At 38.2% G+C, this 13,681-nt stretch overlaps 2 protein-coding genes across 2 annotated transcripts; one reads left to right on the top strand and one right to left on the bottom strand.

Moving 5' to 3' along the window:
- The first annotated feature begins 3,331 nt into the window (after positions 1 to 3,331).
- On the top strand, positions 3,332 to 9,831 carry slc25a15b (solute carrier family 25 member 15b). Its single transcript, XM_032575791.1, has 7 exons — positions 3,332 to 3,621; positions 4,331 to 4,420; positions 5,457 to 5,715; positions 5,801 to 5,938; positions 7,699 to 7,874; positions 7,952 to 8,110; positions 8,196 to 9,831. The coding sequence occupies exons 2-7, from the start codon at positions 4,366 to 4,368 to the stop codon at positions 8,315 to 8,317; spliced, it is 909 nt and encodes a 302-aa protein (XP_032431682.1). The 5' UTR covers positions 3,332 to 3,621; positions 4,331 to 4,365; the 3' UTR covers positions 8,318 to 9,831.
- tm4sf21a (transmembrane 4 L six family member 21a) lies at positions 9,604 to 13,406 on the bottom strand. The gene is made up of 5 exons (XM_032575794.1): positions 13,058 to 13,406; positions 12,765 to 12,830; positions 11,806 to 11,939; positions 11,516 to 11,734; positions 9,604 to 10,233 (listed from the first exon to the last, which is right to left on the bottom strand). Exons 1-4 carry the CDS (start codon positions 13,232 to 13,234, stop codon positions 11,533 to 11,535), a joined length of 579 nt encoding a protein of 192 aa, XP_032431685.1. The 5' UTR covers positions 13,235 to 13,406; the 3' UTR covers positions 9,604 to 10,233; positions 11,516 to 11,532.
- Positions 13,407 to 13,681: the final 275 nt, after the last annotated feature.

Here is a 13,681-nt window from a genome sequence, read left to right as displayed (position 1 = left end):
ATCCTTTGTCACCAAAGATAATATTTTGGGCTCAAATCAGACATATTAAGCACCAAGCGTTGGGCACCACTGAGGCTCCTTCAGGATTCCTTACAATTTTGATATTTTTAACATAGTCTCTGCACTCTCAGTGTACACTCAATATTGACAATCTTAACCAAATCCATACAGGAGCTTCTGTTGTCATAGTTTATCTTATCGGAGGTATGTTTTAATCTGTTTGTGTTAGCCTCCTTTCTAATTGGGGATTAGAGAGAATCTCTGACTGTACCTTATAATCTCAAATCAGAGCAGACGCAACAGTTGGTGTTACTGTAAAGCCCCTGGGAGAGCCTGATGTTGGCTCAGTGGGAGCAAACGCATAAGAGGAGTGCAGAACTTTACAACCAAACCCACTGTAGCTTAATATGTTAATATCTGCTGTATTTCTTTTTTTTTTCTACCATTGGAAGATAGGTGGCTGCTTTCTTTAGCTATTTTAACACGGCGCACAAGCTGCTCCACAGACTCTAAATGTGGGAAATGATACTGTATGTACAATCAGGATACCTGCTATAACTACAGTAAAAGAGCATCATATGTATTTTAAAATCAAATGATCCTACTTTGATAATGATGTAATTGTAAAAGATGAACAGGAACTATAGGTATGTAAAGTTTAATGTGTATAAAGAAGTTTGCTTCAAGGGAAGGGAGGGGACGGGGCGGCATGGGGTTCATTCTGTTTATGGCAAAATTGTTTCAAACAGAGTATTGATGATTTTTGTCTGTGATGTAGACAACAACAATGTTTTTTTTTTCTTTTGATAAAAGGCAAAGTGATATAAAAAAAAAAGTGTTCTGTGATTCTTTTATTATTTTTGAATTAACGACATGGAGTCAAATGAGTCTAGACTGATGCACAGTAAGCCGCCATACAGGTCTGAGTTTTAAAGGATAAGCTTGTCGACGGAGTTTCTTTAATCCCTGCCTCCTCTGTTTAACAGATGGAGTTTGGGTGGTTTTGGGGTAAATAACTGAGTGAGGTTTCTGCAGCTTGACAGTTTTAGTTTCAGTATTTATTACCCTGTGAGTAACATCAACGTATTTTCAATAGGACATTTGTATTTCACAGAATCCACAAACATTGTGTTTTCATTAAGGTGCATAAAGCATGACTCTGGTTGGATGTTTGTCTTTTAAGAAGCTTAAAACTAGTTTTGGATCATTGTCCTGTTTGATCCATACTTAATTTTGACAGTTTTAGTCACGAAACTAAATTTTTGACCAAAATGTTATTTAGTTTTAGGGACTAAAACTAAAGTCCCTAAAACTTGTTATTGTAAATTGCAAGACTTAGAGGGATATGTTTCATTCCTCTAAGAGCTCATAGTTTACAATACAGTACTATTCATTTCTTTACACCTTAGTGACATATTTATCTTTATTTTCATCTCAATTTCCCTTTTCAAGTTTTAATCTCACAAATCTTAATTGTGATAGGGTTCTGTACAAAATACAACATTCCTTATTTAATTAAAATAAAAAAAATCTGATTTGTTCTACCTAAACAAAAAATGGATGCATCATTTATTAATTTTTTTTTGGTTGTAATTATGATGTTTGACCATGTGTGGATTAGAAAATAATTCACAATCATATTTGATGTTGAGGAGCCAAATCTTGTTTTTAAAAAGTCCAGCTGTTTGTTGGGTGTTTGTTCTCCACTGAGAAAAAAAAAGACATTTGAATGTATCATAAATGACCTAAAATTAAAATGACATGCATTCTATACATTAGCTAAAATAATACAATAGATATATGTTCTCTGACATGTATATTTTTATACATGTCAGAGAACAAATGATAATCTTAATTTTTCTGTGTAGTCTGCTGGGGTTGTGAATTTAGACTTCTTTTTGTTTGTTTCTCAAAACAAAAACCTGCAATCAAAAAATGTAGATTTTCTCTAAAGTTTGGATGCAATCTGTTTCCCTTTCTACAACAACAGATCACACAGATTAAGAAAAGCAATAACTTCAGTATTAAAGCCTTGAAGACACCCAAAATCTAATAACTCCTGGAATCTTAGTTAAGGGAAACAATAGTACTGTAAACAAAAACTGAAAATAGAAAGAGACTTGAGGTCGTCACTATGGAGAACTAGCTGCCATAACTGGAGTTCATCAGTCCACTGATTAAAAAAATAAATAGGGGGAATAAAAGGTGTTTCTCTTTAACAAGTCTCATCTGATCTTGTTTTTTTCACAGCCCTGAAAGTGTGGGATGTTCCTGCTTCAGAAAAAGAAGGACATGTTCCCTCAGACAGCCCTAATATCAGGAAAGGCAATTATGGATGAAGCCATTTGAAGAGCAGAGATCTCAGAGTACCCTGGATTGCTGTGATCAAGAACAGGACATTCTGAGAAGTTCCTTGATAGGACTGCATTTGACGCCTGCACTGTTACATATTTCATAATGGCTCCTGCAAGAGTCCATTCTGAGGTGGCAAGATGTTTTTTGGTAAAAGAAGAAATGCATTGTAACATTTATCCATTGTGAAGGATTTCACAATGGATAAATCTAAAATAAGTAGTATCTAAAATAAGTAGAATTAGTTACTAAATTTCCAAATATTTAAAACAATTTCTTCTAAAAACACAATCAGGTTAATATAAAGGGAACCCTCACTATTCCCACCTGTTCTAATACTAATCTGCATTGATACGTTCAATTTCTTTAAAAAGAGAATGGATTCTGAAGCACTGATATTCGTTGAACTTGTTTCTGTATTCTGTGTGACAGAAAACTAACACATCATATTTCATATGTTCATATTTTTATCTGTAAAAAAAAATTAAAACCGCTATGCATTTTCTTCCACTTTACAATTGTGTAGTATTTTGTGTTTTCTGATTAAATTTCAATTAAACGCGTTTAAGTTTGGGATTCTAACATAAAATGGGAAAAAGATCAACGGATTGAAGGCACGTTGTATTTATAAAGGTAACACACGACGGCGCTGTACTCCCCTATAATCAGAGGAAACTTTATTTTGAAAAAAAAAAAAAACAACAACCGGAACTTGTAGTTCGCTCGGTGCCATGCTGTTTCTAATCAAAGATCTTAAATTAGGATGAACACAATCACACCGTAATATTTTCAAACCCACCGTTACGTATGCTAAGACTTAGAATAATGTAAAATAAAACTCTTCTAACCTGCTATCCTTTTGTATTCTTAGTAAACAAAAGCTGCTTGTGTTAACGTAAAGTATTATTCGTCGCAAACGTACGTTTGTTTGTCGCGCGGACGCTGATAGATTTGGTACCTGAAATTTAACTCAGAGCGAGTGGTCTGTAGCTTTTGCTCCTCCTCAGATGTGAGGGAACAACCGTAGATTCCCATCATCTCCCATCGGTTTGACATCTCTGATGGCCGAGCCGTTCAGTTGGTTTTGTCGGTGAACTCGGCGGCTGATGTTGGACGCCATTAGATAGCATTAACACAAACCATGAGGCCCACCGTGGATGCTAGCGTCGGTCAGCAGTTCACAGGGTCACCGTTACTCTTAATGTTTGACTCACAAACTCCGACTTCAACCTCCGATGCTCTGTTTTGAAGTCCTCGCTGTCCTGCTAGGTCTGTATATGCAAACAACAGTCCGTTTTAATATTTCAGCTTTCAGAGTGGAGTTAATGGAGTGCATTTTGGGGGAAATAGTAACTTTCTTCTAAGTTGGCATTCACCTTTAGTATAGCAAAACCCATTCAAAGAAAAGTCACATTTGACTCTTTTTGTTCTTACGTGAAGTAGAAAAAGACAGATATTGGCGCATGTTCGCCATTTAAAATGGTTTGAATGCTGGACAGATGGTAGCATTTTGGCGCCTTCTACTGGTAGCTCTTTTAAGAGACGTCAAAGGGGTCTATCAATAAAACCTAAAACTACTCTGTCTGGCGCTTTACTCTACTTAAACGCTGTGTGTACATATTCGATAAGGTTGTTGAAAACAACAAAGACAAATTCCAGGGAAATTAGGCTATGTGGGTTTGCATTTTGTATTAGTAATGCAAATTTGTTTGTTTTTTTCCACCAACATTCAGGGTTTCTTAACCACTCCAGAACACAGTGAGGGGTCAGGGTGACCGGTTGCTGAAAAACTCATTTGGACATGATAGCAGCTGCAAGTGTTGGGGGGGGAAAAAAATGTGTGGCTCAGCTGCTGCTCTCTGACCCGATCCAGTCCTTAGACGAAAGCGCACACATTCCTGCAGACAGCCAAGTATTGAATAACTGCTCACAGCTGGAAGTCTGTAACAAAATGTGCTTTTTTTTTTCTTGCCTCTAGGTTGCTGAGAGAAGGAGAAATCCACTCAGGTGACCATGGCTCCACACCAAGTGGTCCAGGCCATCATCGATCTCTCTGCAGGAGCAGTTGGTAATTAAAAGCCTTAAATGTTGTGCAAACAATTGCTCTTGACACGAAGCGTCTCCGGCAGTAGTTACAATGCCTCGCCAAAGGACAAATATTCATCTTTCCGTATTTTTCAACCACAAACATTAGTATGTTTCATTGGAATTTTATGTGAAAGACTAACAGAAAGTGGCATACAATTGTGAAGCAGGAAAAAAATTATACATGGTTCAAAAAAATGGTTTTTTTACAAATAAAAAGCTGAAGTTTCAAGCTTTTGTCGTAATTACAGCTGCAAGACTTTTAGGGTGCGTCTCTCTATCAACTTTGCACATCATGTTTATTTTGTGTTCGTTGTATTTTATGTTGTGTTAGCAAACCTTCTTGCATATATGCTGCATCCCTTACATGGATTGAAACAAACTGCAAACACATAGTGTATTTTTTGTCATTTAAAATTTTAAAATTTTTCCCTGCTGTGCTGTCTGACAAACATCTGGAGTCCTTCACATAACATCTGGATTTCAACTGAGATTAAATTAAACACAGGTTGATTTACTAACGAGGACGTTTCTGAAGGCAGTTTGTTCCACTGGATTTTATTTAGGGATATCAATCAACAGGTTTGAATACAAATGCAGTTATTTTGAACAAACTATGCATTGATTTTCTTCTACTTCGACATTACTTTGTATTGGTCTACCTCATAAAATCCGTAGAGGTCTGTGGTTGCGATACGCCGTACATGTCTTAAAGGCATTTTAGTTTCTGTCAGATTTCTCCAATGTTAGAATTGATTGAGCTGCTAAACCAAATGTTGTTTTTAGTGGAAATAAAACCGGAGCTGAACTGAGTGAAGTGATAATAAGATGGTTATGTGTCTGACAACCCAGATGATCATTCTGATGATGCCTGACTTTTTCCGGCTCGTTTCTTGCTGCTGGTTATTCCGCTCAGCCGAGTGCAGCAGTCTGCATCGCTCTCAGATCTTTATCTCTCCTTACATAATGTGTACCTTGCTCTTTTGTGTTTGTGTGTGGTTTCACCCCCCGTGTCGTAGGAGGGGCTGCCTGTGTCTTTAGCGGTCAGCCTCTGGACACAGCGAAGGTAAAGATGCAGACCTTTCCCACTTTGTACCGGGGTTTCGTCCACTGCATCGTCTCCACCTACAAACAAGATGGCGTGCGTGGGCTGTACCAGGGCACCATCCCGGCGCTGATGGCCAACATCGCAGAGAACTCTGTGCTGTTCATGAGCTACGGCTTCTGCCAGCAGGTCATCCGCTTTGCAGCTGGACTGCACCATGACGCTGTGCTGAGGTTCGCCGCCTCTTAACAGTAAAAGAAGCATACGTACATGTCCAGTTTCTAAGTGTGGGTTTGATTATTCTTCCCTTTTCATCAGCAACATGCAGAAAGCCTGTGCTGGTTCTGTAGCTTCTATCTTCTCCTCACTCGTCCTCTGCCCCACTGAGCTGGTGAAATGTCGACTACAAGCCATGTATGAGATGGAAATGTCTGGAAGGATTGCCAAAAGCAACAAGTATGTTTTTTTTTTTTGTTGCTTGTTTTTTTTGGGGGCGTTTGCCAGTATTGTTTAAGTTGACTGTTTTGTGGTCACATACTTACGTTTTAGAAAAAGATACCCAACAAAGGGCTGTGTAATGTTATTGATTCTACAATATTTATCGATATTTTTTTCCTCGTAAAGTATCGGTTTTTCATCCGCGAGTATCGATACATTGAAACCTACTCAAATCCCTCGTGTTTCAACAAGCACATGTACATTAAACATGACATGAAACGAAACAACCAGTTACAATTTATGAAATAATGAAATGAAATAAATTACATTATCTAATATAAGTGAGTAAGACAAAAAAAAGAGGTCATTTTCTGCATAACCAAATGCACAAAGCCACACAATTAACATTTAAACAAAGCAAATGTATAACAAAAACAGCATTTATTACACCAGTATTACACCATCAGTTCATTGATGTAATGCAAGTCTATGGAACTGTCACAAAATGTCACCAAATTCACTCTGTCCCTCTAAAATCTTTCAGAAAATATATAGAATCGTACTGTTTACTGAATATTGTGATATATATTGTATTGTGAGAACATTGCGTATCGCTACAGCCCTACCCAACTATATGCTGAATCTCATCTTATTTGATGAATTTATTAGATTAAACTTTCTAGTTTACATGCAAAATGTAGTGTATAGCAAAAACATAATGCCCTGAATTTCTATCCATGCATTCTGGTGGCGGCATCATTCTGTAGGATGCTTTTCTTCAGCAGGGACAGGGGAGCTGGCCTAGTCAAAGTCCAGTTTTAAATCTAGTTAGAAATCGGCTGCAAAACTTAAATTTAGCTTCAAATTCATTTTCAAACATTCCTGTTCAATCCTGTTTATACAAATACAATGCAGCCATGTAATGCCAGTGTGTCCGCGCTTCCTTAAAAAGTATTTAAAAGTCTGAAAGCATAAGTTAAGATACAAAATTCATGTATCTTAAATTAATTAAAAAGTGACGTAAATTGGTTTTGGGTACATCAATCGCAGGTCTTACATTTTACAAACAGGAGAAATCTTGCGTTCATCTGTTTATAAAACGTTTCTCCATTTCTCTTTAGCCCAGTCTGCAGCTGCGTCTTCATTACAAATGTGTGCAAAATTTTGAAAATATTCCGCTAATGTCGGAAAAACGCAAATTTGCTATTGTGGTGTTTCCATTTAATAAGAATCACAATTAAAATCACATATTAATGGGTTTGTTCATGCGGTCAGTCATCTAGAAACATGCCATGATGCCAGCATTCCTACCACTTCCTGTCATCTTCTCCGATAAGGTCTGGTTATTGATCACATGACCTGTCTGATAATAAAAGTGTTTCCATTGGAGTTTTGTGAAATACCAAAAAACCACCTCATGCTAGCATGAAAACTTTTTATCGAAAACCAAGATTTTTTTTTTTTTTCAAAATTGGCTTTCTTCCAATAAGGGAATTCATTTTTGTAATGGGAAAATTTCCGAAAGTCTAATTTTCGCCATTATTTTATCAATAGAAACGCAGCTAGCGTGTCCTTTGGTGAACTCTTAACGTCTTCAGATCGTTATTTTCTAACAGCAGGACTTGCAGATGGTTTGGCTTCACATGCACACAACCGGCCGCATGTACGGCACGACTGTGTGGTCAGTGATTGTTAAGCACATCTGTAGATCGACTACAATGTGTGTGTACTTGAGCTCGGCTAATGTCAGAGTGAAAATGTGTCTGGTGTGTCTGAAGCTCGGTGTGGTCGGTGGTGAAGTCCATTATGAGGAACGAGGGTCCGCAGGGCTTCTTCCAGGGACTGACCACCACTATAGCCAGAGAGATTCCCGGGTACTTCTGCTTCTTTGGCGCCTACGAACTCTGCAGGACTGGATTCGCAGACTACATGACATGTGAAAAAGATGATATAGGTACTGGGAGCGGAACGATAACTCTGTTTCGGTCCGATTCCGATGCAGTAACTTTGTGTTTGCTGCATGTCCTGAAGGTGTGGCTCCGATCGTATTCAGCGGCGGCATCGGAGGCGTGTGCCTTTGGTTGGTGGTCTACCCCATGGACTGTGTCAAATCTCGGATTCAGGTCATGTCCATGACGAGGAAGCAGGCGGGGTTTTTCAAAACCTTCATGACCATCGCTCGCTCTGAAGGTAGGCACCGGCAGGAAAGGGAGGAACTACAGACATGTGGCGTTCTGCTTTCTGAGCCGTTTCCAATCTTGTGTGGTGTGTTTAGGAGTGAGGGCGCTGTACTCCGGCCTCACCCCCACCGTCGTGCGCTGCTTCCCCGCTAACGGAGCGCTGTTCCTGGGTTACGAGGTCAGCAGGAAGCTGATGATGAAGCAGTTTGACAACTGAGCTGCTCCGTCAAACTGCCACACTCCCTCAGTTGCACTGCCTATAAACCAGTGATACAGTATTTACAAACATCCTTATCTGGATTGTCAGTGTTTTTACATTTTATAACTTGGTTTCTGAACATGTGACGGAGGAAAAGGCGTGCAGTGAAATACTGAAGCTGTGAACACTCCAGCTGGTGGTTTCTCTCCTACCTCAACAACATGGTGTCCGCACAACTTTCTGCCAGAAGACACATAAAAGTGAGGAAGACTCCGTTAGACTGTGCAGTTTACTTAAATGAATCAACTCCTGTTTTCAAGCTAACATTAAGATCACATATGAAAAAGGTGATCGTAAAGTGTCATATTAATTGATATAGGTTGCCTAACATGTAGTAAGATGACTGTGTTTTTATTTAAACAGGTTCCTAGTCTGCAGAAAGCTGGAATTTGATTTCATTTTTTCCCATGTCTCCATACGAAAAAGAATATGATTACAGATTAATATTTCTGTTTCTTATAGTTTTTAACCCCTGTGCCTTGAAATGTTTTCCTTTCCTCATCCATGCCTCCTTCCTTTGGTGTTTACTTTCTCCATTCTCTTTCTGACTTCTCTTTTACCTTTCCTGTTCTTTTTGTCTTTCCTTCTTTCTGATATTCCATCCTTGTCACAAATCCCTTCTTTCTTTTATTACTTTTTCTTATTTCCTTCCTTCCAATCTATTGTTCTCAGCTCCCATATCCGCCAAATGTAGAGATATCGGCCATAAATCCAAAGTGAACATTAATACTTTTTTAATGTTTTGCTTTTAACAGTAAGCACAGGTTAACTGTTCAGAGTCAAGCGTGGATCATTTTTCTACATGAGAAATATGCAGGAACCTTGTTTAAAGAACCTTTTCCTGATATTAAGGAACCTTAACGTTTTCATGCAATAGACCTCCTCAGGACTTTTTCCTGTACATTTTAAAAATAGGAGAAATCTTGCTTTCATCTGTACTTTTTAAGTGTTTTTAAACCTCCTGAGATTCTATTAAAAACACTCAGAAAACGATTACTTTCAAATACTTTTTTTTCCACGCTGGTTTTGTTCTTTTATTTCACTCCTGCTGTTCACGTCTCTCCTGTGTTGGTTTTTGTTATATAGAAGAAAATCATTAACATATCAGCCTTGTTACCTGCTCTTTTTGCTCTTTGAGCCTAATTCCATGTTCTGTGTTTTTATTGTTGAATAACCTACATTTTAATGCAAACATGGTCTTGCATTAAAATGCATTAAATAATAAATGAATAAAAAAAAAGATCTTGGGGGTTTTCATGTATTTTATTTTCTCTTTAAGGAAATCACTTTAACAATTAAACACTAAAACAGAGGTTACACTTTTTTGATAAAGTTAAATGATAAAAACATAGCTGCATTTTTGAAGCCGCATAAGGACAGACTATAATATAATTTCTTTCACCATAAGTGCAATAAAGTTTTTGGCTAGTACATAAACATCACAAAGTTTTTTGTTTTTTTTTTAAAGAAAAGGATTATCCTGGTTCTCTGAGCAGACTTTACTTCTCTCACTGAATTTACTCAACAGCTGCTTAAAAGCAGCTTCTTCAACGTGCAAGGTAAAAAAATCAAACGACTCATAAGGTCCAGTGTTTCATATCCTCAGTCTCTGAGAATGTTATCCTAATTTAATAATGGCATGAAATACAATTACAAACCTGTACATGGGTATAAAATGAGCCTCTTCTAAGCAAAATGATACAGTCTTTCAATACAGAAAGGCTGCTGAATGTAAGTGCAAGGCAGTACTAAAGTAAAAAGCATAAAATTGACAAAAACATCAAACTTTTAGTTTTAAGACACTTTCTGTAGCTTTCTGCAGTTCTTATTGTTAAAGGATGCAGCAGGGGGCGCCAGTGAGAAACTCGCAGCAGCTGGGAAAGAGAAAAAATAAAAGCGTTAAGATTTCACTCATTTATTTACTTTTAGTGACTACTTAAAACAGCAGTATTAATGTACAATTAAATACGTTTTGACTCTGATTAAACTTGTCAAACTAGCAGTTTTGCTAAATATGTTGGCATTAAATAATTATTCATTTTCAAAAGTTACCTAATTTTGACCAAACTTGACCACAAACGGTAACAAATCACGTTCATACGGGTGATTTGCAATCAGCTGTTCGTAAAGTATTAACATTTGTTTGTTATTAAATTAAAAAAAAAAAAAGAAACTTAAGATTCATTGCGCCCAGAATGAAACAACAGGTGTTAATTTGTTTGAATCAGACTCGGTGCAGCGCGGGCATCTTAAACGCTCATGTTGCGTTTAAATGTGGCTCGGAAAAACACGCCACGACACGTTAACAACGGCGTAAACTGTTATAATGGCTGAAAAAGGTGCGGAGGACAGAGGGCAACAAATACAGTGCGAGGAGTCCCTATTAAATCGAGATAGGAATAATAGAAATTTGGCCACTCCAAGGTGAACATGTTTTTTAAAAAACAGTGTCAATGCCCCCTGATGCACGCCCATCCCGCCGGGGCTGGTGTGAATTGTATTGATTATGGCTTGCAGTTGCAGATTAATGAAAACTTCAAATTACATACATAATAAATTAAAACCAATAGCAAATGTTTGAACATATAGCTGTCATAATGTGGTGACTTTGAAAGTGGACCAAGCGCTGAGCAGTTGATAATTTTAAGGAAAAAGGGTGACGGGTAACAAAGCTCCTGCCTGCTGGTTAAATTAAAAACCTGAAACCAGAGACACGAGGAGAATACCCATCAAAGTGACGAGAGGAACAGGCAAGGAGTGACTGAGGATAAGGTGCTTAAATCCTGTGGAGGGTGAATGCTAAATAAAAGACCCAGACTGATGAAATAAAGGGTTGCAGGTGTAGTGAGGGGGAGCCTACACTGGAGTCTCGGAAATAAATCTAACAAAGAATAACTAAAAAAAATGTAAAACTAGAGTAACTAAGAATAACTTGATAATAGAAATAAACATAACAAGAAACACGAAGAACTGAACTGAAGTAAAACAGAAACAAGACTGATCTAAACAAAGAAAAGGCATAGAATAATAAATTAAACTCCAAAAACAACTAAACAATCAGGATCCTAACAATTTCCTTATGTGTGGTATTAAGTTATACTTAATGCTTTAAGTTGAATTACTGAAACCTCAATGAGAAAAGGCTGATGTGGGTACCTGCTGGTTTTAAATCTTCAGATCATCCCTTCCTCCTTCTTGATGCAGGTGCCGCACAGACAGCCGCAGAGCCCATTGATCATCTGAATGGCACAGAGGATTACCTGCAGGCCGCTGGTCACCAGCAGAGTGCTGAACAGTCCGATGTTGAACTGGACGATGTTCTCAGGCTCAGTGCACCTCCACCACATCGAGCTGTCGCCCAGGTAACTGTTGTCACTGTGAAAAACAGAAGCTGTTATGCTACAGACGGCACACCAACATTAGCACCTTAGAGTTCTGGGTCTTACCTATCTTTGAAAGGCCTTGCCCAAACCAGTAATACTTTACACAAAGGTCCGTTGTGCAAGCCGAGCACGGCCACAACGAAGCTATACAGGGCACCGAGCACGCCCACCGCAGCGAAAGCGATAGATAGGAACATCTGCAGAGATTAGAGGAGAGGATCAGGATCATGTTTGTTGCAGTTTAATACTAGATTTTATTCTCCCCAGTTGTCTATTTACATCAACAACATCAATATGTGTTTGGTTTTCACGCAAAAGCATAAACTCAAATCTAAACAAATTATGACTGTTTGACTTTGTCCTGTCTGCATGGGAAGATTGATCCCAGTCCTCAGTCTAAAATCAACTTCTTACAAGAAATCTGTAGGGAGTTTGATGCCTCAACATGTTTCCTCTATTTAAAAAAAAAAAAATCCTTCCTAAACCCAAGATGGTGTACTCAAACAATGATAAAAACCGGAATAAATTCTATCTTTACAAATTATATTGCAGAGCTCTTTTTATCCCGTAAAATTTCTCTGTTATCACAAGCTCCAGGTTTATGTTATTGAGACTTCGCTTTATGGGCCGACAGAAAGCATTGGGTACTGAAGTGGAAGGAAAATGATCCACAGTTTTCAATATTTTTTGACAAATAAAAATCTAAAGTTTGTCAGAAAATGCAAATGATCACAGTAAATGCTTATTAGTTGAATCAAAATAAAGGGATCTGGAAACATATGTATGCTTACAGTAAATTGTTCAGAAATACAGTAGTTACTGTACATTTAAGTTGGAATCATTATTTGACTAAACTTGACTCCATATATCATATATTTGGGGAATATCTATTTTTGGTGACTCGTGTAAAGATTATTTAACTCTGTGATACAATTTTGACATTTTTATATCCAGTAGGCGCTTTATTCAGGAGTTCGCATCGTTAATCTGTCACTGTTTTCACTGTTTCCTGTCTGACTCACCCCACAGCGATTTCCACAGCAGCCCTGCTTTCCAGTCAGGTGAATGTGAAGTGCAGGGATCAGAACCTGTGTGGGAGGTTATTTTAGCACGTATTCAGACTCAGGTTTTATCATGAGGTCAGAATCAGAATGCATAAATTGTTTACTGAAAATATAGGAAAGACAACATTTACTCAGGAGACAATAAATATTTAGCAGTGAGATTCATGTGGTATTTGTTATTCACCTTAAAATGAATAAGAAAACATTATACTGGACAGATAAAACTAAAGCTGAATAAAGGAAAAACTCACCAGTATCCCTCCTCCAAAGACTCCTCCCATGTACTTCACCTCATCTGTAATGTGTCCATCTTGAGCATACTGGACGCTTCCATCAGGGAAGAACAGCACAATGTTACAGATGATGGAAATGAGCACCAGCGGGTACAGAGTCACCGCAATGCAGAGGGAACACTTTCCAGTACACATGTTGGCCGATTTCTGGAAAGAAAAAACTTCCTTTGGTTAAAAATTTCAGCTCAGGCGACTGCTGTCCTCTGACCCTGGAGCGATCGGGTCGTTGTAGTCCGGTTTGGAGCGGGGCGTCTTTTGAAAACGGCTCGACTGTGGGAGGTTTAAATCTGATAAGATAAGAAAGGCAAACAGAGTCAGGGATAGGCTGCAGAAGTGAATGTGACTCACTCTCTGCTGTCATGGAAATGGGCAGAGTGTTGTTTTGTTGGGTTAGTAAAGCTAATGTGGACATTAAACTTTTTATGGCTAATATCAATGCATTTAGGTCATCTCACCCGGACGTGCTGTTGTGCCGTCCCTATGGCTGCACCAAGTCTTACTTTCCTGAGTGATCGCATGCTGAATAAGAGATATAAGAAAGTTTGTGTTTGCATTTTGCTGTAACAGGTGATTCTGATTGAT

Source organism: Xiphophorus hellerii, chromosome 11, assembly GCF_003331165.1.
Source record: "Xiphophorus hellerii strain 12219 chromosome 11, Xiphophorus_hellerii-4.1, whole genome shotgun sequence".
Taxonomy (NCBI): Eukaryota; Metazoa; Chordata; class Actinopteri; order Cyprinodontiformes; family Poeciliidae; genus Xiphophorus; species Xiphophorus hellerii.
Note: the sequence above shows the minus strand (reverse complement) of the source record. Positions and strands in the feature narration are given on the sequence as shown.

Excerpts from the sequence above, each read along its gene's own strand:
- slc25a15b (XM_032575791.1), top strand. The coding sequence starts at position 4,366 with ATGGCTCCACACCAAGTGGTCCAGGCCATCATCGATCTCTCTGCAGGA. Across the intron at positions 4,421-5,456 it reads TCTCTCTGCAGGAGCAGTTG|GAGGGGCTGCCTGTGTCTTT; the intron begins GTAATTAAAAGC and ends CCCGTGTCGTAG. Across the intron at positions 7,875-7,951 it reads ATGTGAAAAAGATGATATAG|GTGTGGCTCCGATCGTATTC; the intron begins GTACTGGGAGCG and ends CATGTCCTGAAG.
- tm4sf21a (XM_032575794.1), bottom strand. The coding sequence starts at position 13,234 with ATGTGTACTGGAAAGTGTTCCCTCTGCATTGCGGTGACTCTGTACCCG. Across the intron at positions 12,831-13,057 it reads TCTTTGGAGGAGGGATACTG|GTTCTGATCCCTGCACTTCA; the intron begins GTGAGTTTTTCC and ends CCTCCCACACAG. Across the intron at positions 11,735-11,805 it reads GCAAGGCCTTTCAAAGATAG|TGACAACAGTTACCTGGGCG; the intron begins GTAAGACCCAGA and ends TGTTTTTCACAG.